Source organism: Grus americana, chromosome 3 (genome assembly GCF_028858705.1).
Source record: "Grus americana isolate bGruAme1 chromosome 3, bGruAme1.mat, whole genome shotgun sequence".
Lineage (NCBI taxonomy): Eukaryota > Metazoa > Chordata > Aves > Gruiformes > Gruidae > Grus > Grus americana.
Window position 1 is genome coordinate 78,473,751 of NC_072854.1, and position 23,989 is coordinate 78,497,739.

General features: G+C 37.2%; 1 protein-coding gene across 24 annotated transcripts in view; it reads left to right on the forward strand.

Annotated features, from left to right (window-relative positions):
* The window catches only part of AFDN (afadin, adherens junction formation factor), a 132,678-nt gene that overhangs the window by 54,593 nt on the left and 54,096 nt on the right, over nucleotides 1-23,989 (forward strand). For 16 of the 24 annotated variants that reach the window (XR_008576334.1, XM_054820071.1, XM_054820090.1 and 13 more), the window contains 8 exons: nucleotides 3,053-3,147; nucleotides 3,861-4,123; nucleotides 6,178-6,247; nucleotides 8,413-8,531; nucleotides 16,920-16,981; nucleotides 17,869-18,074; nucleotides 21,787-21,807; nucleotides 22,549-22,694. Coding sequence is in view for 23 of the 24 variants with exons in the window: in XM_054820071.1 (XP_054676046.1) it covers nucleotides 3,053-3,147; nucleotides 3,861-4,123; nucleotides 6,178-6,247; nucleotides 8,413-8,531; nucleotides 16,920-16,981; nucleotides 17,869-18,074; nucleotides 21,787-21,807; nucleotides 22,549-22,694 (982 nt within the window). In the remaining variant the exon portion in view is untranslated. The remainder of the gene's footprint in view (nucleotides 1-3,052; nucleotides 3,148-3,860; nucleotides 4,124-6,177; nucleotides 6,248-8,412; nucleotides 8,532-16,919; nucleotides 16,982-17,868; nucleotides 18,075-21,786; nucleotides 21,808-22,548; nucleotides 22,695-23,989) is intronic. The other 8 variants (XM_054820073.1, XM_054820077.1, XM_054820085.1 and 5 more) reach the window with 1 other exon arrangement.

A 23,989-nucleotide genomic window follows, 5' to 3' on the forward strand; every position in this document is an offset into this window, starting at 1 on the left:
TGTATCACTTTTCCGGACCATCGGAAGTCTTTAAAATTATGTCCTTAGAGGCCAAGAACAGCCTTTTTGGACTTTCATGGTTTGGGGAGCAGGGACTTTGCCATAGGTATGGCAGAATCTATATCCCGCTGCAGTGAGTTGAGGAATGCATTCCAAACAACATTTTGGTGAGCTTCCAACTGTTGAAAAACAGGAAATACAAGACTTTGCACTGTGGTATAATGCAACCTTCCTTCCCTCCTACATCCCTCCCCTAGAACAAAAAGGCTTTTCATCCTCTTTAGAATTTGTAGTTATTCTCTTCAAGATTAAGATAACTTTTAGAGTAGAAATTGGCTTTTACTGATGGATGATTACATATGTGCTCCAAATAACTTTCAGTAACTCCTTGAATTTTTCTCATTTTCCTGGGAAGAAAAAAATATTTTTACCTACTGCTGTGATTTTAAAGTAAAAGAAAACAGTCTTAATTCACCTCAGGAGAAATATTGTGATACTAAAATATATTTTTTTATGTGAAAGCACGTTTTACATGACATGCATCTATATTGAGATTATACAGTGGTATGAGGTAAACGTTAGCAGGAACTTAGCATTGATTTGATTATTCACAAGTGCTGAACTCAAGAATGAGATCCAGAAGTTATCTTAAACACTTGAAAAACATAATATTTTACCATGTATTTTACAGAATATTTCAGAAGTAAGGAGGAATATTTTAAGTGTGTTTGGTTTTTTTTTAGGCAGTGTGTGTGGTGTAGTTTTTTTTGGTTTTGTTTTTTGTTGTTTGGGGTTTTTTGTTTTGGTTTGTTTTTTTTTTTTTAAGATATCCAAAATGAAAAAGTACATGGTGAGGGGGAATTATATTTAGCATAGGGGTGAAATCACTAGTCCATAAAACTAATCGTTATATAAAGGACTTGGGAGAAAGTGCCATAAGAAATTAAGAACAAAAGCCCTGGACAACTAGCTCTGACTTTTATGCCACTAACTTTTGAAATTCCAGTATTTTTGCATCTTGAATAAGGGGCCTTGCCTGCAAACTGTGTCTTGTATCTTTTGGGTGCCAGTTTTACCAAACTGGGAGGTGGGTAGGAAGAGGAAATATTTGATGTTTGGATTCATAAATAAATAAATGAAGGAGCAACTCTAGGTTTTGATGTGTAAGTTGTGGAGAGATATAATAACAATTCAGATAATTGGGGGTAAGTAGCCAAATGTATTCAGTAGTGTGTTACATGTCTGCATTTGATGACATTGAAGATAGAGCCATATAATTTCTGATTAGCATTGTTAAGTATTAAAAACTGCACACAATTTAAATTACTGAAGATACTGTAATAACATTAGCTTTGTTAGTGTACAGTGATATTAGATGTATGTCTCCTAAGACTCAAATATTGGAATTTAATAAAAGACTTATCCCTGTACCTGAAAAATATTTAGAGGACTGAGTGCTCTTATGTTTAATGCTACTTTGGTGATGGATGACATAACTACTATTACGATAGTGATTCTAAATAGTTTTAATAACTGGATATTACTACAATATCAGCACTTAACTTTGGTATTTATAGTACTAGTCTTTGGACTGTCTCTGCCTGATGTCTTTGTCCCAATAACATCACAACACCCCCAGGAGAATCTTACTACTAGGAGCACCCATTATGTTTCTCCCCATGTCAAAATCATGTAAAACTGTTGGTATCGTTCATAATCGATAACTCTGCTTCTTCCTCTCTTCATTCACTTTGTGTTTTCTGGGTTTTTGTGCTGTTGCCTTCCTTTCTTCGTGTCTTCTGCTTTTAGTCAGTGTATAGTTAATAACCGTTAAGTTTTCTCTGTGCTGTTGACTTTTGATTCCTTGAAAGGCTGTTCATTGAAGGATTGATACAGGACTTCATACACTAAGTGAAGTTTTATGGTTAAATGGCTTGCATTCTGATTTTAATAAACAGGTCCTGGTAGTAATACTGGGAGTTTACAATTAGATTTATGGAGATTCTGTTCTATTGACTTTATTTAAAATTTGAAGATGACTAGTATTCTACTGAAGACAGTATCACTGTGTGTACCATGACTTTAATAGTATTCTCTAATGCTTTTTGGGGATGACTTGAAATCATTGTTCATGTCCATAGGTAAGCCATTCCTTGTCTTGCAGCCTCCCTTTTTTTGCATCTTCCGTTTGAAGGAGATACTTGAGAGGAGTCAGAAGTGACAATATTAGTTTAGTATCTGATAGTATTTAAAGTTATAGTATTTTCTGGAAGCGGGAAGGATTTATATGTATGCCAAAACCTATCTGTGTTAGCCTGTGAAGGCAGCAGCTAAATCCTGTGCTGCATCCAGTGTATCTTGCAAAGTTTTATTTTATTTGGACAATACGTTCTTCTGGGGTGAGGAGGAAGATGAACTTAAATCTTTTGACCTCATTTTCTGTGAGATGAAAATATAGGTCAGTGGGATGATAAAGGTAAGGCCAGAAGTGCTACAGTCCTGTATATCAAGACTAAAGCTGTCATAGGTAAACATTTTTGTAAGATACTCTTTTAATATTGCCCTATTTCAGTATTAGATGAATAGGAAACAGTTCAGCACATTGGCCACCTGACAGTAGATATTGCTGGTAATCTGTACTTTTAGTAAGATCAATAAATACTATTATTATAGCGATCTGCAGGTATCTAATTTTCTAAATCTTTTAAACCCATATTGGTATACCCATATAAAATCTTAGAGATCAACAAAAATTGTTTATACTACTGAGGAAACAGAGAAACTTTTTCAAAGTATGCTCAGAATAGTAGTTCTTGATTACTTTGTTCTTTATACCTGTGGAAAACAGCCACTCTGAGTGGGCTCTATCTACTTTCAATATTTTTACACTACGATGAACAGCTAAGTTCCCAACAAATCTTGAAAGAATGTCACTCAGTTATTTTTTTGGTGAACATTGCTGTTCTGAACTAAATTACAATAATGTAGAAATATTGCCTGAGTATTTGAACTTTAATAACTTGGAAATTAATATTTGTCACTTTCTGTACAGATGGTTCTGACTCCAGAGATAAGCCAAAGCTCTATCGTCTACAATTAAGTGTCACTGAAGTTGGAACTGAAAAATTTGATGATAATTCCATTCAGGTATGGGAAAAAAGCAGACTCGGATGGTAGAACTGATCCGATCTCTGGTCAGTTATGTGTAATTGTGGAAACTAGTAAAATATGCTGTGAATACGCTTCAAATCCAGAAGGGTAAAATATTGCTGCAGTTTCATGTTAATGGTCATAACTCTCTGATTTATTTCCTCTCTTTTGCTTTAAGAGGAAAGTAAGGGTTTCATTATTTAAAGTGAGGTATTCTTCTTCATCACTGGATCAAATGGTATGTATCAGTGTTATCGTAATTGTTTCATGGTTTTCAAGTCCTCGTCTCAACCCCTTTGAGTAAGGTAGGATTTCTTAAATGTATAAAACAAGCATAGTTGCATAAAGTTCATGCTAGGGAGTCTCTTATAGCACCCTGAGTGCATGTCAGTGCAGTTAGTTGACTTGTAAATACCTGCATTGTGAGATTTCACATCAAAACAGCAAGTGGAAAACAGTTCTGAACAGCATCTGACCAAAGAAGTGAAAAACTTTTCATTAAGGGATTTCTGCTGCACATTTTAGTTAAACGTGTGTTTTATTATCTCTGTTACAAGGGGAATTGAAATGAAACTCAACTGATTTTAGTACCACTCATCTGTGTTAAGTTACTAGTCTGTAAATAGGGTAAGCTGCAGCTCAGTCTTTTTGTGTTAATTACTGCTCCTGTATAATTTAGTTTATTCCATGTTAACTAATTCTATTTCCAGTTATTTGGTCCAGGAATTCAGCCTCATCATTGTGACCTCACTAATATGGATGGAGTTGTTACTGTAACCCCAAGAAGCATCGATGCCGAAACCTATGTGGAAGGTCAGCGTATTTCAGAAACCACTATGCTGCAAAGTGGAATGAAGGTTCAGTTTGGGTCATCTCATGTATTTAAGTTTGTGGATCCCACTCAGGACCATATTATTGCTAAAAGACCTATTGATGCAAGTCTTATGGTCAAAGGTCCAAGACACAAAGCTGGGTGAGTAAAATTTATGTTCTTCCCACTGAGGTGGAGGGGAGGAGCCTTGGAAAAAAATAGAGAATGTGAGCATTATAAGCGACCTAGAGTATGACTTTCTATGAGTTCTGAGTAGCTGCTTTTAAGTGTTAAATATATAACAACTATTTTAGTACTTGAGCTCCACCTTGTGATTTTTTTTAGGATTAGCAAGTGTCTTTTTTATTATGAAGTATTCAGACAAGTTTTCCTGATGCTTATTTCTGTGTTAAAAACAATGGAACACCTTATTTTAATGTGTTTCAAAGCTCAGCCTCCAGGAAAAGAAAAAGTTGCTGAATGTTTTCAGAGAGGATGGGTTTTGGTTTTTTCTCAGGTAGTAACTTTTAAAATTCCACTAGAGGGATTTGGAAATTAAGTAGGGTAGGTAGGAAATGAGACTGTCAAGATAGGGAACTAAATGTCTCAATATAGGAACCACTTTTTACAATGTGATTACTTGTCTTCTAATTTCTGTGTTGCAAGGCCTAACAGTCCAGAAGTCCATCCTGTTGTTTCTCTGTATGTTCATATTTTTGATAGGTGCATAATTAAGATACTGATGATAGGTTTAGTGACTTGTATTCAGGTATTCTGTTCGGTGGCTATAGAAATATTCAGGAGAAACAATCTTAAATTCGGACTGTATAGCATGAAAAAAAAATAATATCGTATCTTCTGTCCTTTCTGGGTCCAAATGAGGCTACTATTGTAGTATACCGTGGTTTAGAAAAGAAACAAATTGGCTTGGAGATGAATGAAAGGTACCTAGGAAGTGAGGCTTTTCTGCCTCATCTCCTGAGTTAATATTTTTTAATGACGTATACTTTAACTATTATTATTTTCTTCACTTTATTTTAATGTGGAAGTACACTGTGTGCTTGTCGTAGGACCTGTCTGCAGGAAGACCTTGAGCCATTTAGCTGTCCTGTAATATTTCTGCTTCAGTCTTGAGTTCATTCTACATCTAGCCTGCAGGTCAATAAACAAATGCTGTCACAGGTTTCCATAGTCAACTGCAAAGCACTTGTTCTACTGCAGAGCTTTACCTGAACAGCAAAATCTCTGGCAAAGGCCTATTGCAAATTGAAAGATCAAATATTTTTTAAATCTTCAGAATAAGTAGATAATAAAATGCATTACTGTGATTTATGAATGATATGCATTATCAAGATTGTTGTACATTTAGTAATCAAGAGCTGAGCAAAAAAATTGTAGCAAGACTACTACAGTGAAATACAATACCTTGAACATATTTTTATGTGGTTTTATATATCACAGAATCACAGACTGGTAGGGGTTGGGAGGGACCTCAGGAGATCATCTAGTCCAACCCCTCTGCTAAAGCAGGATCACCTAGAGCAGGTTGCACAAGATGGCGTCCAGGCAGGTTTTGAATATCTCCAGAGAAGGCGACTCCACAACCTCTCTGGGCAGCCTGTCCCAGTGCTTTGTTACCTTCAGGGCGAAGAAGTTTTTCCTCATGTTCAGATGGAACTTCCTGTGTTCCAGTTTGTGTCCATTGCCCCTTGTCCTGTCACTGGGCACCGCTGAAAAGAGTCTGGCCCCATCCTCTTGACACCTGCCCTTTCAATATTTATAAGCGTTGATGAGATCCCCTCTCAGTCTTTTCTTCTCCAGGCTAAACAAACCCAGGTCTCTCAGCCTTTCCTCATACGAGAGATGCTCAATTCCCTTAATCATCTTTGTAGCCCTCTGCTGGACTCTCTGCAGTAGTTCCCTGTCTGTCTTGAACTGGGGAGCCCAGAAGTGGACACAATAATGTTTATGTGTGTTTATATTTTCTCAGTTTACTGGGAAAAAATGTAACTAAGAATATGTTTTTCCAAAGGAAATTATCTGTATAAATATTTGTAGTCGTTTTATATAAAGAGTTGATACAATGTTTTAAAAAGTGGATATTAACTGGATTCATGAATTTTAATTGACTAATTTTAGCTGCTCTGTTCCTTGCCTGTTTAAATGTTTAACAATATCATTTCTCAAAAGTACTTGAAATGTTATCTTGCTTTTAGAGCTGTTCAGGAAACCACATTTGATCTGGAGGGAGATGTTCACAGTGGAACAGCATTACCAGCAAGCAAGGTATCTTACTATGACTAAATTAACAATAAATAATAAAAGATCACGTGGAAGGTCAAAATGACAACATCAATAGTATTTGGTAAAGTGTGGCCAATTCATCATTCGCCCCAGCCCTTTCCTGTTGTGGGTGGGCTTGGCTATCGTGTGCATTATTTTTTAATTTTTTTTCCCTACAAAACTATTTTGATTGTTTGTATTAACATGTGGTGTGCATTCTGTGCCAAAAATAACAACTTTTTTTTAGAAAGAGAAATTCCTTAAGTGTGGAATAGTTTCTCCCCAAACTGACCTATTGGAGGCAGATTATATGCAGGTAGAGATTCATATTAGAAATTATATATCTTTATCTCATATATGTAGTATATGACTACTGTCATCTGCGATCAGGTAAATAAATGTTTTATATAAAATGTGAAAGGCTGTTCAATTTTAATTTAACTAGGCTTTTAAAATTTAATGGATGTGACTTTTGACTTCAGTAGAGCTCCTATACACACATTGATTAAACAAACTGTCTCTGCAGTCAGTTATAAACATTTTATGAGGTGATAATCTTTTCTTGCTTTCTTTCTGCACTGTCTTTCTGTTAATAAATTCTGTGCCAGAGTTGCATTTTCCAAGAGCAGTAAAATGACAATATAGAGTAAAATGATGTGATGGTTAATGCCTTTCTTAATGCTATGATGACATGCCTCAGATGAAATGAGAGAATGAATTACTTCAGCAGTATGAAATGTAGTAGTCCTCCCAGAAATGCATTTTTCTTTGTGTTTTATTACTACTATTATTGATTTGAAATACTTGTAAAGAAAATTAGTGCTACTGGTGTGGCAGTGTAGGTATTAATCCTCTGATAGCTTTTGAATATATTTGTTAGTCTTGAGAGTTTTTCTCCATTCTTTATAGCTTTGTTTGTGACAATGCTTTCTTCTATCTTGGATGCATTCTTTACCTCTGACAAGAATTTATTTAGTGACATTTTGGAAGGAAACAAAAAAAAGAAGAAACTTTGTAAACTATTGAAATGCCTCAGAATTGCTAAATTGCTCAGAATTTGAGTTTCTGACATTAATATATAGCACATCTCATGTTCTTTTCAGACTAATTAGAAAAATACTTTTAGTGGACCTAGGGAAGATTGGAAAAACTTTATTGTTTTTAGTTTTACTGTTTGAGAATGTACATGGCATCTTGTTAAATCACCAGTGAATCACTTGTTTTTTAAGAGTTGCTCTTATGAGTTTGCTTTTCTGTTTGGAAAAGGGGTAACAATAACTAATGAGTTCTCTGAGACCTGATGATGAAAAGAGTTTGAACAAATTTTTTTTTTCAATACTGACACGCCAATCCATGAGTCAGTTGTTTTGAGATGCACTTTTTGTTAGGTTTTCTTGTGTCAAAGCAAATTATTTAGTCCTAGAAATTTCTTAGGAAATGTGGAAACACTTCATATTTTACTGATGTTTTGTTTTCAACTGTTTATACTGAAAAAATAATTGCTACGTATTTTGCTGCTTAAACCAGCATGTTTTTCCCCTTCCTGATAAGGTTTGATGTAATTGGAAATAATAAATTAAAAACTTCCTATTAAGGAGCTTGTGACACTGGAAGAAAATAAATGAAATTGTACATTAAAAAATTGCAGAGTTTGAAATGCCACTTCTTGTCTTGTAAAATTACGTACTGTCTAGCAGATCAGGCTTTCCTTAAGAACAGGATAAATAATGGCATGGATCAATAACGTAAGCGCTTGGAGCTATTGCAGAAGCAGGGCAGGGGAATATAGCCTGTTTAAATCTGTTAATATGTTTAACTTTTGTCTCTTAGCTAAAGTTTTCATTAACAATTCATTCTTACTTTGTATTGATAACAATACAACTTTTAAATAAAGACATTTGCAATTTTCATTATATGCATTAATTGCAATGCATTAACAAATAGCTGTTCCTAGCTGGCCATTGCTATCTTTTGAATTGCAAGTGTGCTCTTCCATGCTTTGTTGTGGTGAAAACACCTGCTGAGCTGCTGGATTCTGTGCTGTACTCTTCTGTTTCCCCATCTCTTTTCAAGCCTCAAATTGACACTTCATTTTGATAGTGCCAAGCACAAATACTGGCTAATCCAATGTTTGCATGCTAAGCACCTGTCCCACTGTTTTGAATTAGAGCACCAGCAGGCTTGATGGTGACAGGACATCATCAGCATCCAGCACAGCCGAACGAGGAATGGTGAAGCCGATGATTAGAATAGAACAGCAGCAAGATTACCGCAGACAGGAAAGCAGGTAGGAAATGTGTAATCCATTACTTCTTGTAATGGAAAAAAAAAAAAGGATACATTTTTCTGATAGATCAAGTAGTGTGTTTAAAATATTTTAAACTACCTGACTTTCCCTATGGAAAATAAGATTTCCTTTGAGATCTCACTCCAAATAAAACCCAGGCTTAACAACCAAAGCAAAAAACACCACAATATTTAAAAACAAAAAAATTTCCTTTGCTTCAATATTCTGTTATTTGTAGTTCTCTTTTTGTAAAGCCAAGCTGATAGTCACATCACACCACGTTGATCTGTGGATAGGCATGTCATATAAAATGCCTTTAATAACAAAAGTACAATTATTTGAAATCTTCATTTGTCAGTGGCAAGATGCTGTGATTTACTCTGGAGAGGGAAATAACCAGGTCATTCCTGTTTCTACAGTAGTGCTGGCAAGTCTTGTGAGCAAGAATTTTAGCTGCCTCTGAATGCTTGTCTTGTAAATTTACGTAATTTATAAGTAGATGTAACATCTCCTTGATTTCTGCTTTTATGATATAGAGGCTGTTATTAGACAGATAAATGCTGTGCAATTTTACTCATAAACCCTTTTTTCAGGTACAGAATGACACTTTTCATACCCTGCATATTCAGTTTCCAAAGCCTTAGTGGAAAACAGTGTCTTCAAATCATATGCCGTTTTCTTGCTATTCAGTCTCCATGTATTCATGATACCTTGTTCAAATTCAGTTTGTGACCATCCAAAAGACTCAACTCCTTGTTAGAAAATGTCTTTTAATATTAGCATTACTTAAAAAATTGTCTCTATTTTCCATCATAAATGGAGAAGACCTGATGGGATGTATCCAAAGATGCTGAGAGTTCTTGCAAAGCCACTCTCTAGTCTTTGACAGGTTGTAGAGATCAGAGGTACTGAATGACTGGAAAAGGGCAAATCCTACACCCATCCACAGAAAAAAAAAGTGGAGGGTCTGCAAAACACAGGCTGATCAGCATTAACTTAGCCCCTAGGAAAATTGTAGAACAAGTCCTTGTGGAAGCTGTTTCAAGGGACACAAAGGATAAGAAAGCAGTTAAGAAGAGACAGCATGGATTTACTAAGTGTACTTGACCAACCTGACTGGCTTCCATGATGGAACAACTTGCATAGTTAATGAGGGGAGACTTCTGGGCATCGTATCATCTGCCTGATTCTAGCAAGATATTGACACAATCTCCCAGAACATCCTTGTTGATAAGATAAGGTCTGGATCATTGGACCGCGAGATGGGTGCAAAACTGACTGAACTTCCAGGCTGAAAGGGTGATGGTTAATGGCTCAAAGTTGAACTTAGCAGCTGGTCGTGAGTTTCTCAAGGTCAATATTGGATCTGATACGACTCAGTAACTCTATAAACAATCTGGGTGACAGGATTGGATGCATCTTCTCTAAGTTTGTGGGCGATAACAAAATTTGGAGGACAGCAAATAAGCCACAAAGAAGAGCCACTGTTCAGAGAGACTTATGCAACAAGAATTAAACAGCAGCAAATGTGAGGTCCAGGACATGAGACAGAAAATGCCAAGAGCAATGTAGGCTGAAGTCTGACAGTTTGGATTGTAGCTCTGCTGAAAAGAATCTGGGGTCCTGGTGCACAGCAAGCTAAACTCAAGTCAGCAGTGTATCCTTGCAGCAAATGATGTCCTGGACTGCATTAGCAAGAACACAGCCAGCAGATCAAGGGATGCGATTGTCCCACTTTACTTGGCTGTTGTTAGGCCATGCCTGGAATACTGTGTCTGTTCCTGCTCAAACGGCAATAAAAACTTTCCAAACAGAAATGCAGTTTAGAAAGGCAACATTGGTTTATTCAGCGCTGGGTGCGTGAGGGATCTCTCCTCCTAATATGCACACCTAGCCTTTAATCCCTTATGCATTTATACCCTTAGGTTATATAATCATTACAAAATTACATTTACATCACATAGTCACCTTATTGTGATTGGTAAAAAGTTTTCTCGCTTTTATTTAAAGCTATATACTTAGAGAAATTCAAAGAGCATGCCCAGTGAGGGGTGGTCATACCTCGAAGGTGGGTAGCTTTTAGATTTGAGGTGTGTTTTGGTATTATAATTAGATTATAATGAACAAAGTTCAGTCAAATGACATGATTTTGCCAGAAAACGAAATATTACTTGTACCCACTGCCAGCTACGTGCTTTATCTATTCTATCATCCATGTCAGGTTGGGGCTATACAATGGACATAATTGGCAGCCACAAATTGGTTAGCAACATCAAATGAAACACAATCACCCAACCATCACCATACCGTTCTGCTCAGAATGTTGCCTTCCCATCACCATGATTATCCGTTCGGTTACATGTCCAATTCTGGTGCCCCCAGTTAAAGAGATTGAAAAACTGGCAACAGTCCTGAGAAAGGACATCTCCACCAAGATGATTAGAGGATCAAAGAACTCAATGTATGACGAAAGGTTGAAGGGATTGGTTTTTTTCAGTCTGGAGAGAAGGTGGCTCGGGTGGATCTAATCATGATCTTCCAGTACTTTAAAGGAGTAGTTATAGAGAAGATGTGATCACAGGGATGCTGGTTAGACAGGTGAAGAGGCAATGATCAGAAATTGCTTTAGGGGAAAATTGTCTGGCTGTAGGGAGCAGGAGTGGAGGAATCTTCGCTGTGAGACCAAGTGAACGTTGGGATGTGTTGCTGTGGTGGGTTGACCCTGGCTGGAGGCCAGGTGCCCACCAGAGCCGCTCTCTCACTCCCCTCATTCACTAAACAGGGGAGAAAAGGCATAATGAAATGCTTGTGGGGCGAGATGAGGACAGGGAGAGATCACTCACTAATTATTGTCACGAGCAAAACAGACCGAACTTAGAGAGGAAATTAATCTAATTTATTACCAGGGAAAGCAGAGTAGAGGAATGAGAAATAAAATCGAATGTTAAAACACCTCCCCCCACCCCTCCCATCTTCCCGGGCTCAAATTCACTCCTGGCTTCAACCTCCTCCCCTCCCTCAGCAGCACAGGGGGACAGGGAATGGGGGTTATGGTCGGTTCATCACACGTTGTTTCTGCTGCTTCTTCATCCTCGGGGGGAGGACTCCTCTCATTGTTCCCCTGCTCCAGCATGGAGTCCCTCTCACGGGAGACAGTCCTTCATGAACTTCTCCAACGTCTCTCCCACGGGCTACAGTCCTTCACGAACTGCTCCAGCGTGGGTCTCTCCCATGGGGTGCAGACCTTCAGGAGCAAACTGCTCCAGCGTGGGTCCCCCACGGGGTCACAGGTCCTGCCAGCAAACCTGCCCTGGCGTGGGCTCCTCTTTCCACGCGTCCATAGGTCCTGCCAGGAGCTTGCTCCAGTACGGGCTTCCCATGGGGCCACAGCCTCCTTCAGGTACTTCCACCTGCTCTGGCATGGGGTCCTCCATGGGCTGCAGGTGGAATCTCTACACCCCCTCATCCTTCCTCCATGGGCTGCAGGGGGACAGCCTGCTTCACCATGGTCTTCACCATGGGCTGCAGGGGGATCTCTGCTCCAGCGCCTGGAGCACCTCCTCCCCCTCCATCTGCACTGACCTTGGTGTCTGCAGAGTTTCTTACATCTTCTCACTCCTCTCTCCGGCTGCAAAAACTCTCCCTCTAACTTGTTTTTTTTACCTTCTTAAATATGTTATCACAGAGGCGCTGATTGGCTTGGCCTTGGCCAGCGGCGGGCCTGTCTTGAAGCTGGCTGGCATTGGCTCTGTCAGACACAGGGGGAGCTTCTAGCAGCTTCTCACAGAAGCCACCCCTTTAGCCCCCCCGCCACCAAAACCCTGCCACGCAAACCCAACACAGTTGCCCAGAGAACTGGTAGAATCTTCCTCACTGGAAATTTTCAAAATTCTGCTTGACAATGCTCTGGATAACCTTGGATAAAGCCCTGCTTTGAATGGAAGGTTGGAGTGTATGATCTCTAGAGGTCTTTTTCAACTTCAGCTTCTCTGTGATTGTTTTTTCTGTAGAGTCCAGTATCTTGGTCAGTTCTGATAAAACGAACATGTTTATGAAAAGAATGACTGTGTACCTAGACTTTGAATTATGTAGCCTTGAGAAAAGAAGGATCAGGGCAGATCTTATTAATGTGTGTAAGTGATTGAACACTGGAACATATTCCCAGGGTGTCGAGTCTCCATCTTTGAAGATACTCAAAACCAACTGGACAAGGTCATGAGCAACTTGCTCAAGTTGACACTGTTTTGAGCAGGAAAGTTGGATCAGGTGATCTCCAGAGGTCCATTCACACCTCAGTGATTCTGTGATTCTGTGAAAAGATTTTTTTCAAATCTTAGGAAAAATACAAGATTGTATAGCTGTCTACATAAATCAGCTTTTAAATATAGATGAACTGCTATGATAAATGGATGAAAGGTAAGGTAAATGTGCTGCAGGGTTAAAAAATGCAGTGATTCAAGTTGTAAAGCTTCTAGTATACAGCTTTTCTTGTACCTTTTAAGTGGATTTATTCACTAGAAAGAAAACAGAGTTCTGAGATCTGAGTGGTAGAAAAAAGAAAAAAAAGGGGGGGAGGGGGCAGAAAATTGTGCTTCCACCTGAACCGAATTCGTGATGTCTAGTGTTTTGTAGCAGAGACATTTTTTAACTGCCTTCAGTGAAGTTACAGTAGAATACAACTCAGTTCTACTCTGCATTCTCTTGTTAGAGTGCCTGGGCATCTTGAGTATCTGTCAGAACTGTTTTTATTAAGGTTGCTGAAGATTTAACTCCTCCTTGTTGAATTACTAATGTTTTAACTGTAATTTTCCTCTCTTATAAAAGATCAACAAAACTTCTTTGTGAACTTTTTTATAGCTTGTCAGAAGGTCTTGAGGCTTTTACTGTTAATGTTTGTTGAGTTCTAGCTGTGCATTTTTACGTGTATGAAGATTATTACATTTCTGTATTTCTGCCTTTTAGCAAGAGCACTTGTTATAAAGAGGAATATCTTGTGCTATAGTTGTATATTTCAAAAATACAGAGCCATTTTTGAGCTGCATCTTGGCTTTTTTTGTTGTGTTTTTTAAAAATTTTTAAATTCCTTCTGAAGGGAATATGCATACTAGTCTTACTGTTACTATACACATGGTTTTTTTTTTCACCTTGGTGCCTGTGTTCAAAAAATGTTTTTAGAGAGGCATCCAAATTACACTTAGATTTGCAATAGCTAAACCAGCAGAGATCTCTTTTTTTTTTATCACCAGCGTTGACATTGGTATTTTATTTCTGTATATGTCTTATATATGAATAGTATGTGTTGTGTAATTACACTGAAAGTTATTTATTGAAATACAGCATTTCTATCACATGCTCTTTCTCTTATATATTCACTGTGTTGAGACTAACAAATTAGCAAAGTCCAGCTGTCAAATTAGGAAATTGCAGGCAACGAGTTGCTCACGTGAACTGAATTCTTCCCCTTTCTGGATGTATTTTGTGAATCTTTAGTTAGACTTCCTCTGGGATACTCTGGTCTTGTTTTGTGAACTGTAAGGACAGTAATCATGGAGTGAAAGAACTGCTGTGTTGGTCTGAAAAACAAAAAAATCTTCACTGAATAGTTCCAGGCTCTTGTTACTGCACAACTAGTCCACCTCTGTACTAAGTGCCCTTCTCTGTTCTTTTTGTGTGTGTTCATCACTGCTGCTTAAAGGTGAATAATAAGGCAAATAAGACTTTCTTCCAATCACTCACTGAATGGGTTGAACACCAAAGATTAGAACTTGGCTGCCTGATATTCTCATTTCTAGTCTCTAGGAAAAAATAAGTGAGAGCATAACTCTAATTTACTTATGTGAAATGTGATTCTGTGAAATAAAAGATGATGACTATTTAGTTAAGGATTATGGTCATACATCCTCATTAGATAACTGTCTTCAATTAGCATGAGCAAGCATATAATAAAAAAGAAAAAAAGATAATTTTTTGCCTTGGATACCTTTCAGGAGTTCTTAAAAATGTGTTTGGTTCGAAATGAGAATAATGATATAAAAGTGGTGTTAATGGAATGCAGACACCCGATTCCTAATTTTAACATGCCTTAAATAATTTATACATAGTTAGTATGCTGGCTAAAACAACCACACAAGGACAGAGTTTTGTATTTGGGTTTTTTTTAAACATAGTTCATCATAGACAATTACTCTAGGAGATTACAGAAATATCTGGAGAATGTATTATTGTTTTTTAATGCAATTTTAGAGTGTAATATTACTTGGCACTATACTTACAGAGAGGAACCAACCCCTAATCAATATTTTATGTCCTTGCTAGACACCCTAACTAGACTTTTCAGCCTGGTTTAGCTCAGAGAAATTCATCACCACAGAGAGGATTTTTCCATAAAAGCAATAGCGCAAAGACAATATATACTTAAAGTGTATCCAGTAGTGAAGCAGGTTGGCTAGCTGCTATCATATCAGAAGCACAAAGGGTTATTTTAACTTAAATTTCCAATTTGCAAAGCTTAATTAGAGAGTATTTCTTGTGCGTGCTTAGGGAAGGCATAAAATGGTACAGTAGTTGAAGGAAACTCATATTTAAGGTAGCTAAAATAATTTACTACATCTGTTCCTAGAGAAATAATATACAGGTAAAACTACATTAACATTTTTTTAAAGAAGTCTTTCCTTCTCCTACTTCATATTCATTTCTCCCTTAAAGCCAATTTCCAAAATTCTGTAAGCAGTCTTGCACTAATCTGTATCAGGTCTCATCTCTTGTGCGACTTTCCCTCCCCTTGGAGGGAAGACTGCAATTGCTGTTCCTTCCTTTGTGCTGAAAGGGAACATTATCTTTTTTTCCTAAAGAAAAGGAAATAAATCATCAGCTGAAATCTGTCACTGCTTTACCAGCCAGTTTATTGAAACATTGCTTTATCTTATTACCATTCCTATAATGACAGATTAAAAATTTCTCTGGACTTGTCACTATAGTTCTATTTTGACAGTGCTGTGGGAGTATTAGTTATTCTACTATGGAAGTGATTAAGTCCTCAGTGAAGACAATGCACTTTTGATAGTGTGAAGGTAGTGAGAAATTAGTTCATCTTAAATTTATGGCAATAAAACCAGAGGAAATGCTACATTTTACACACAGCTGGGTGCTCTTCATAAAGAGAGTGTGCTGTCATGTTTGAAATGTAACTGAACTGGCAGAAATTTGTGTACATACTGCCCTGCTGTGCCTGCTGTTCCTTAACTTTTAGATCCCCAGAACTTTATTTTGCTGAGCTCTTTTTATAAAAAAAGCATTATCTAGATGGCATAACTGAGTTCTCTGCTGGTTTACGTTTTTGCAGGTTTAAAAACCAAAAGCACCAAACCCCAAAGGTACCAGTAGGTTTTTTGATTGAATATGCTAAAACTTAGTTTTAGATCTTTTGACATCAGCCTTCAAAGTTACCTTGTGGATTTTTACTGCAGGAGACAGCTGATTAAAAGCCTTCAGTGTCCTGTCTCTGCTTTGTGGCATAACTAAAATTTTTCAGGAGAATGAGGCTTATATAATCATATTACATTCATTCCTTTCTTTATCAAAGTTGCTGGGGAAAGTAGAAAGCTACCTGTTCTGTTACATGTGGTTAAAAATGGCTATTGCATGCAGAAGATGTTAAGCTTTTACATATTTCCGAAAAATAGATGCCTGACTTCAGAGAACAGCTCAATTCATGCTCTTGCTTAAGGGAGGAATGAAACATGTGCTTAACCTTTTGTAGACACCAGAAAAATCAATTTTATGTTCATTGTTGACCTCTGTGAATTCTGATAGGTACTAATAAGAGAGAATGCTGCAGTCAGTTAAGTGAGGACATAGTTCTGGGGCTCGTGAAATGACTGCTGTTTCTTAACATAGCGTAGCAACAGCCAGGTGAGGGTAGGGCTAGATTTTACCTCCTTTTTCTCCTTACCAGAAGAAAGGACAACTAAGTTGACCAAGTTCTCATTGGTTTTGAGGGCACTACAGAGAGCAAAATATGTGTTGTAACTGAGCTGATGTTTCAGGTGAAGCTTCATTCGCGTTCTTTCATGTGTCCATGAATAATTTGTTATTTCGATCCTGTTAGTGGCAGATGGCAAACGGATCCTGTCAGTCTGCTGTACAGCGCAGAAGAGGATCTTCATTAATATCACAGACTCCACAGTTCAAGTCTGTGTTTTGAGCTGTTGTGTTGCGGGTGAATATAGTTTGAATGATTCTAGAGGAAAGGTAAAAAAAGGATCATTTTGGGGAAGGATGTTGTGTCAGCATTTGGAACCAGTGTATTTGGAGAAATCTGTCATTTTACAATGCAATTAATATCACCCATGGAGATTGTTTGTTTCAAGCTTTGTCTTCTTTCTGTAGACCTCAGGATACCCATGGACCAGAACTGATACTACCTGCCAGTATTGAATTCAGGGAAAGTTGTGAGTAAATTGTGAAGTTGTAACACTAACCTGTTGACACGGTTTTCTATAACGTAATATTTCAGTCTGTTTGAAAACTTAAGGATAATTTAAGTAAGCGTTGAAAAGAATAATCACTAAACAGATGATAGCTAATCCCGTAATATAATTTGTTTTGTTGGGGAGAACAGGCACTTTGGGGATTGAGGCAGGTTCATGCATATCTGATTCTAATTCCATTTCAACTCTTTATCTTCAGATATTCAAATTTAACTGTGAAAATTTGTTAATCCCACCTCCACAACAGTACATTGAATTTATTCTCTTCTATGCAGTTCTCCATGCCTTGGATGATAGATTACATCTTGGTCAAAATCCATTTTATATAAAATCTGATTAAGTTTAAATTTTCATTTAGAGCTTAATTTTTTGTTATCTTGGTTCCCAGGTTTTTAAGGTCTCAGATGTGGTAGAAAAATGTCATGCCAGAAATTGTCCAGACTTCAAATATTTCAAACTAAATAGATTTGTGCGCCAGCAAAGACAGGTTTTTATTAGTATAAAATTCCCTATAACAAGGGAGCTTTGTAGGAATAGAATGGACAAGAGAAACTTGCATTTTTCTCTTCCCTTGAAGATGCAAATTTTCAGCGGAGAGTTAGGAAATAGTACACAAATGTTTCCTGACGATTAGATTTTCTAGCTTTATATAGAAGTGTGTTGTTATTATGCCTAAGTAGCTGTAGTACATAATAAACAATTTAGAGTTCAAATTCCTGTAAGTTGCTCCCCTGTCCCCCCCCCTCCTCAAAAAAGAAATCCTATATGCCTCAAGTTATGAAATTGTTTTATTTCATTTTCTTTGCGTCTTTGGCTTCGTGACATGTTTTTCTCCTCTTTCTCTACAGCTGAAGATGCCTTCTTATCTGCCATTATAAATTACACAAATAGCTCGACAGTTCATTTTAAGCTGTCACCTACATATGTTTTGTATATGACATGTCGGTATGTATTGTCAAGCCAGTACAAACCTGACATCACTCCTACTGAGCGTACTCACAAAGTCATTGCAATAGTCAACAAGATGGTGAACATGATGGAAGGAGTTATACAGGTGAGTTTCTCTGTGAAAACGTGTCAAGGGAATTAAATAGATCTTGTAGATTATCTAGTAACCTTCTTAGTCTTTTTTTTTTAGTGTTTAACTAACTATTGTTCAAGGTCAGTCTAATACCTGTGTTGATTGTCCATATGAAAATTTGCTTTTGTGTCAATGAATAATGTGAATGGTAAGAAACTCTCTCCTGAGCAGTGTGGGAGGTTAGGGAGGGGCTGTTGCTCTGGAGATATGTTTTCTGACAAGTTGTTACTCTTCTGTTCTCTACAAGGTAAGATCTTTGCAAGCATTTCTGGCTGTGAGCTCTTATAAAACAAGTTGAATGTACTTATTAAAGAATATCATATTGATAGCAGTTGTTTGCACTGATTGATGCTGGAACATATTAAAAAGAAACATGACTTTTAAATTTTGATCCTGTTAATTTTACAACTTATGTAACCACAAAAATGGTAATAAAACTGGACTTTTTGAACTGAGCTGACACAATTGCTTTATAAAGAGAAATAGAAGTTCTCAAATGTTCTAACATCTTACATGTAGTCTGACGCTATTACTATTACATGTGCAAGACTTCAGCAGAAGCACTGGAGGAGTTCTGTTTTGTGTAGGAATGCGGGATAAGATCCACTGAGTTCTCTGAAATTAGACAATACTTGCGCTGTGTAACCGTTATAAAATGTAACGGTCTTTTCATGAAAAAGGAGTGCTAGTTCAGGTATCTTCACTAACTAATTAATTATTGTAACTTCTTTGCAGGTTTTTCTCAGAGGAAGAATTGAAATGTATTTCTGTATTTATTAAAACATATGTTTATTGCAAAAAGTACTGCCGTAGTAGCCTGTATAGAGCAAGGACCCTGCTGCACTAGGCACTGTATGAGCATAACAAACACATCAGTCCTGCTTCAGAGAATTGACTATGCAAGTGTTATACAACAGACCCATTAAGGGAGAAGAGGAAAGTAAACAACAAGCGTGTGGCATGAAAGTCACAGCAAACCAAAACTGTTCAGCTTTTGTTCAGGTTTTAGAAAGATTTAGTGGAGTTTTCAGTATGGGGGATGTTATAATTAGACAGCTCTGCAAACAGTTGCAGCAGGCTCCCACTTTTCACAAGAAAGAATGGGACAAAATGCCAGTGTTGAAGACACTTTACAGTAAGAAAACAAAGACTAGCCTTCCATGTACATTCTGAAGCTGATGAGAGGTTGAAAGGTGGTTTGAATCTGAAGTGAGGAACTAGTACATTGCTTTGAGTATTGGTGCCATGGTAAATGGATATTTGATAAATTGAAATGGTATCAAAAGTTAAATATTCAGGTTCTGCTATTAAAAAACAATAAAAATCTGGCTGTGGAAGAGTGAATTTGTAGAAGACAGAGGGCAGACTGGTGCAGTAGTGGAGAACATGAAATGCAAAGAGCCTGAACATAAGCAGTTTAGTTGGGAGAATGGGAAGTAAACAATCAAAGGGTAGGGCTCAAATATAATCTGGAAGTTACAGGGCTGAATCAAAGAAAGTCACTTGGTTTATATAACTAATGTAAACTAGGAACAATGACCCCCAAAAGACTTGGGGTGATGTGGATGGGTACGGGTGGGAAAGCAGAGATAGAGTTCTGCATTCTTTGTGTTGAATTAAAATGGATAACCATCTAGCTGATAGAAAATACTAGAGTGGTGGGCTCAAACATCAGTTTGATTTCAAAACAAATCAAAGCTAGAAAACAAATTATCCTGTGAAAACGTTCGTTTACAGCACTGAGAAGGGCTTCCCAAATCAAGTCCAGCTTTGTGGTTGTTGCAAGCAAGTGTACTTTATATAATCCAGCTAATAGTATTACGAAACTGTTAAAACCAAGTGTTTGTCTGGACTGCCCTTAGTGAAAGGCTGTTTCTACAGCCTTGCAACTCTTTAGTTGCAATCTAATCTCCAACCTAAAATTTAAGGAAGACATCAACAAGGAAGTGGTAGCTGCATTTGTGGTTTGTGAAAGTTGTTATCTAGTTGCAAGAAATAAACCGAAGAGTTGGAGGCTGAAGAAAACTGGGAGGAGATTCTTCCAAATGTCATGGTGAAGAAGCTGAAGGAAAGGGGGAAAAGTACAAATGTGATGAAAGAGTAAAACTTCAGTGAATTTGAATGTTAATGGGCTGGAGACAAAGAAATGCATTGATTCTAAAGCTTGACCAGGAAAATGTCATTAGCTTGGACCTGTCTTAGCGGAGTATAAACAGTATTAGCTAAGCTAAGTCAAATTAATTCATCTAAGCTGTACAATGAGTCATTATATGGATGGCTGTCACAGTTAAACTACCATGTAATAAGTTGCTGTATCACAATAGCTTTTTTTGTATGTCTCAACTGTAAAAGATGCCCGCACTGAAAGTGGTGTGAGAGTGTGAAAGATGGAGAAGACACATGGGAGGTCAGGGGAGAGAGGCACAAGAGAAGTAGAGGGAAGGTGCAAAAACTTGTGCTGTACTGTGAGAGTAAAATAAATTGTTTAGATACTAATTTTGCCTGCCTAAATCATAAAGAGACTTGATAGCTTTCTGCAGTTATTCAAGAAGTACTTGCCAACAAATAAAGTCTGTAACTTTCTGTAGTCTTTGCACTAGTGTATGCAAATATTATAGAAGACTTCATATGAGATAGGGATAAAATTGGAGAGATCTATGAGAAAGAAGGCTCAGTGCTTTCAGTAAAAATCTAGGAATGGAAACTTAGTTTGTATAAAAAAGACAATTTTTTTGTATTCTGATACTTTTTTTCAAATCATTTTGTGCCATTTCTGATCCTCTGCAAATTTTAACACTTGTTTGGAGAAGGAGCATCCCCTTTCATTCTGTGCCAACACATCTTCAGTCAGCTCAGAGTGCATTGGTTGGAAAGGGGGAAAAAACATAAAAGCAGTGGCAATTTGGTTTTTTGAGCTCTAACTAAAATTAAAACACTAACAGTTCAGATTTTTATATCTAAGCTCACTGTGTTGCAGGTGGGGGAGAGTGGTCTGAATAGAAAGCCGAAAGGAATTAAGAGTTCAGTTTTAAATAATCAGACAAATTTATCTCGTGGGTTTTTATTTGCTGAACTCAGTGTAGCTTTTATGTACCAGCATTTAAGCAGCTTAGTGTGGTATTTCGTTTGACTCTCTTTTGTTGTTTAAAACAGTCTTTTTGTTCTTTAATTAAAAAGCCATGTATTAAATCTGTCCTAGGTGTTTTATGTTTTTTGTTTGGTTTTGTTGTTTGTTTGTTTTTCCCTGGTGGGGATTATCTGTCCTCCTTTGTGTGTGTTTGTACATTGTCTTCATGGCAAAGGGTGGGCGAATAGCTCCCTGGATCTGTTACTTGGATGGCTAGTTACCCCGCTGCCTGCAAAAAGTTCTGTGGGGTTTCTGTGGTGCACTGAGCGTGGAATAACCAGCTAGTCTGGGATGTCAATTAGTATAGGGCATTCCTTGAAGTAATTGTGATGTGTGGGCACTTCAGTTCTTAGCTGTTGTGCTACTAGTCCTATTAAAATAATTAATTTTTTAAAAGAGGCTCAGTTGCATCGTAGCTACTGATTAATGCATCTGTGTATAACTGTGAACGTAAGTGTTGTACCTTCATATTTAGTGTTTGATTTCTAAAGCTATCATGATTGTTCACAAGTTTCTTTCTTCTATTCTGTTTGATTTCCTTCGTCCGTTTTTCTCCAGGAGGTAGACCAGGTTGATCAGGTAGGATATATTGCTGGGAACTGATCCTAGCTATGTTGGCTTAGCTCAGTTTCTCATGCTGCTTCCATATCAAAATACAATACTCAAACAGCTGGACTTGAACGGTTCATAACACTCATTCAGCAACTGGAACATGCAGTACTAAAATCCTTTTTTGACTTTGCAACTTTTACGGCATTCCATAATTTCTGCTTAACGCACTTCAATGTGGATATGAAATGACCAAAGTTCTTTTTCTTCCCTTTATTTTCTTTTGTTGTTGTTTGTGGTTCCTATTCTTTGGATTTCATCTGAGGTTGCCTGGCCTGGCATTTGTGGTCGGGAGATGGTGAGATAGATCAGTACTTGATACTGAATCACTTGGTATCAAAGCCAGTGAGCGCAGTATCGGAGTGGCAGTGGGCAGTAGTGAATATGCACTTAAAAGTGCACAGATTACCAGATACTGAAATCCGCTAAGCTTTTAGCACTCTATAACTAGATGCTTATGCCGTGGCATTATTGTTATGGCTATTGGCAATTTAACAGAATTTTGTATGTTCGGTGAATGTGTTAAAATTGAACTTACCAGTTACAGCAATTGCATTATTACCTATAAACATTTTGCAAATATCTGGTATCTGAGATACATTTGGTGAAATGGGAAAAGGTACTGGTCTATCTTTTGGAGCCTTTTTAAGCTGCCGTGCTTTATCAGAAAACTATTTCCCTGTATTATTTTTCGCTTCTTTCTACTTACAGAAGCAGAAGAATATTGCCGGGGCACTTGCCTTTTGGATGGCAAATGCATCTGAATTACTGAACTTCATAAAGCAAGACCGAGATCTTAGCCGAATTACTGTGGATGCACAAGATGTTTTGGCACACTTGGTTCAAATGGCATTCAAGTAAGGCTATCAAACTTCTGTTTCACTTAACATATTCTGTGTTTCTGTAGTTTCTAGAATAACGTCGCGTTTTTGCCAAATTTTAGGTATAGCAATAATGTCTTTTGTGTATTGTTAAATACCTCAGAGGAGGACTTACAAGAGAGGCTAGACTCACTCCTTTAGACAGATATTTTGTTTTATGAATAATGGATCAGTGGGCTATGCAAGGAGTTTCATCTGTTAGCTGTTCTTGTGATAGTCGAGGCTGCCAATAAAAATTTTAGGGAAATGTTATTTAAATTTAGTTTGTGTTGATTGCTTTCTCTTAATTTAAGCTTTTCCTGGAGATGTGAGGAAAGGTTATTTTTGCTGACATAGGCTTAAATATTTATGGGTCTCTAAAGTAACGAACCTTGAGCTCTTTAAGGGCTTCTAATTATATTCATAATCTACTCCTTTCATAATTTGCATAAATAGCAATTTGCACAGTGGCTGTTTTGCATGTTTTTTCTTAAAAATGTAAAGACAAGTTTTGGCTTGTGGTAAAACCAACCTATGCTAGTCAGCTCAGGCAATTATAATACTGATTAAAAAAAAAATCGAATGAAGTATCCACTGGGAAGGGAAGTACTCTGAGGAGAGGATCCTTAAACAAAGATAACAACATTGAGCACAGTGCTGATCAAAAAGAAAAGCTTTGGTTTTGCACATATTTCTATTCCCCCCGCTGAGCCAGTATTAAGTATTTCTCAGCAAATTTGATTTATTAAACTTTCCGAGAACAGAACCGTGGAATATATATGTAGAAGTCAAATAAAAAAGCACAACAGAAGCATGAGAAGAAAGGAATCTGCTGTGAGAATGTTAATTGATGGTAACAATTGGTACACACCAGAATTGGTTGAAGTTGCCATGGCTTTTGTTTTCTGGCAATTGAGGGTATTAAACTAAAAAAGTTACCAGTGAAACAGAAAGGGGAATTGTAGAAAGCCATGAAATATTTTCCTTTATATAGATGGCTACAATTTGATTCCCTTTTAGTTTCAATTCTTAGCAGAAAACATATAAATGAATTATCAGAAACAGTGTTAAAGAAAATGTTTAATTATTAGAAGAGAAAGAATACTAAAACAGGCTTTTCATTTCACTGTAGTCAAAGGTAAGAGAAATATAAAATCAAAAAATTGTTTACAAAAAACAGTAGGGCCATTTCAGGATGTTGTGCATTGGCTCAGAATAGGAAAATTAGGGTTTTTTTAATGCTGCACGTGGTCAATTTTAAAACAGAGAAAATAGTATTTCTGTTTGGAAAA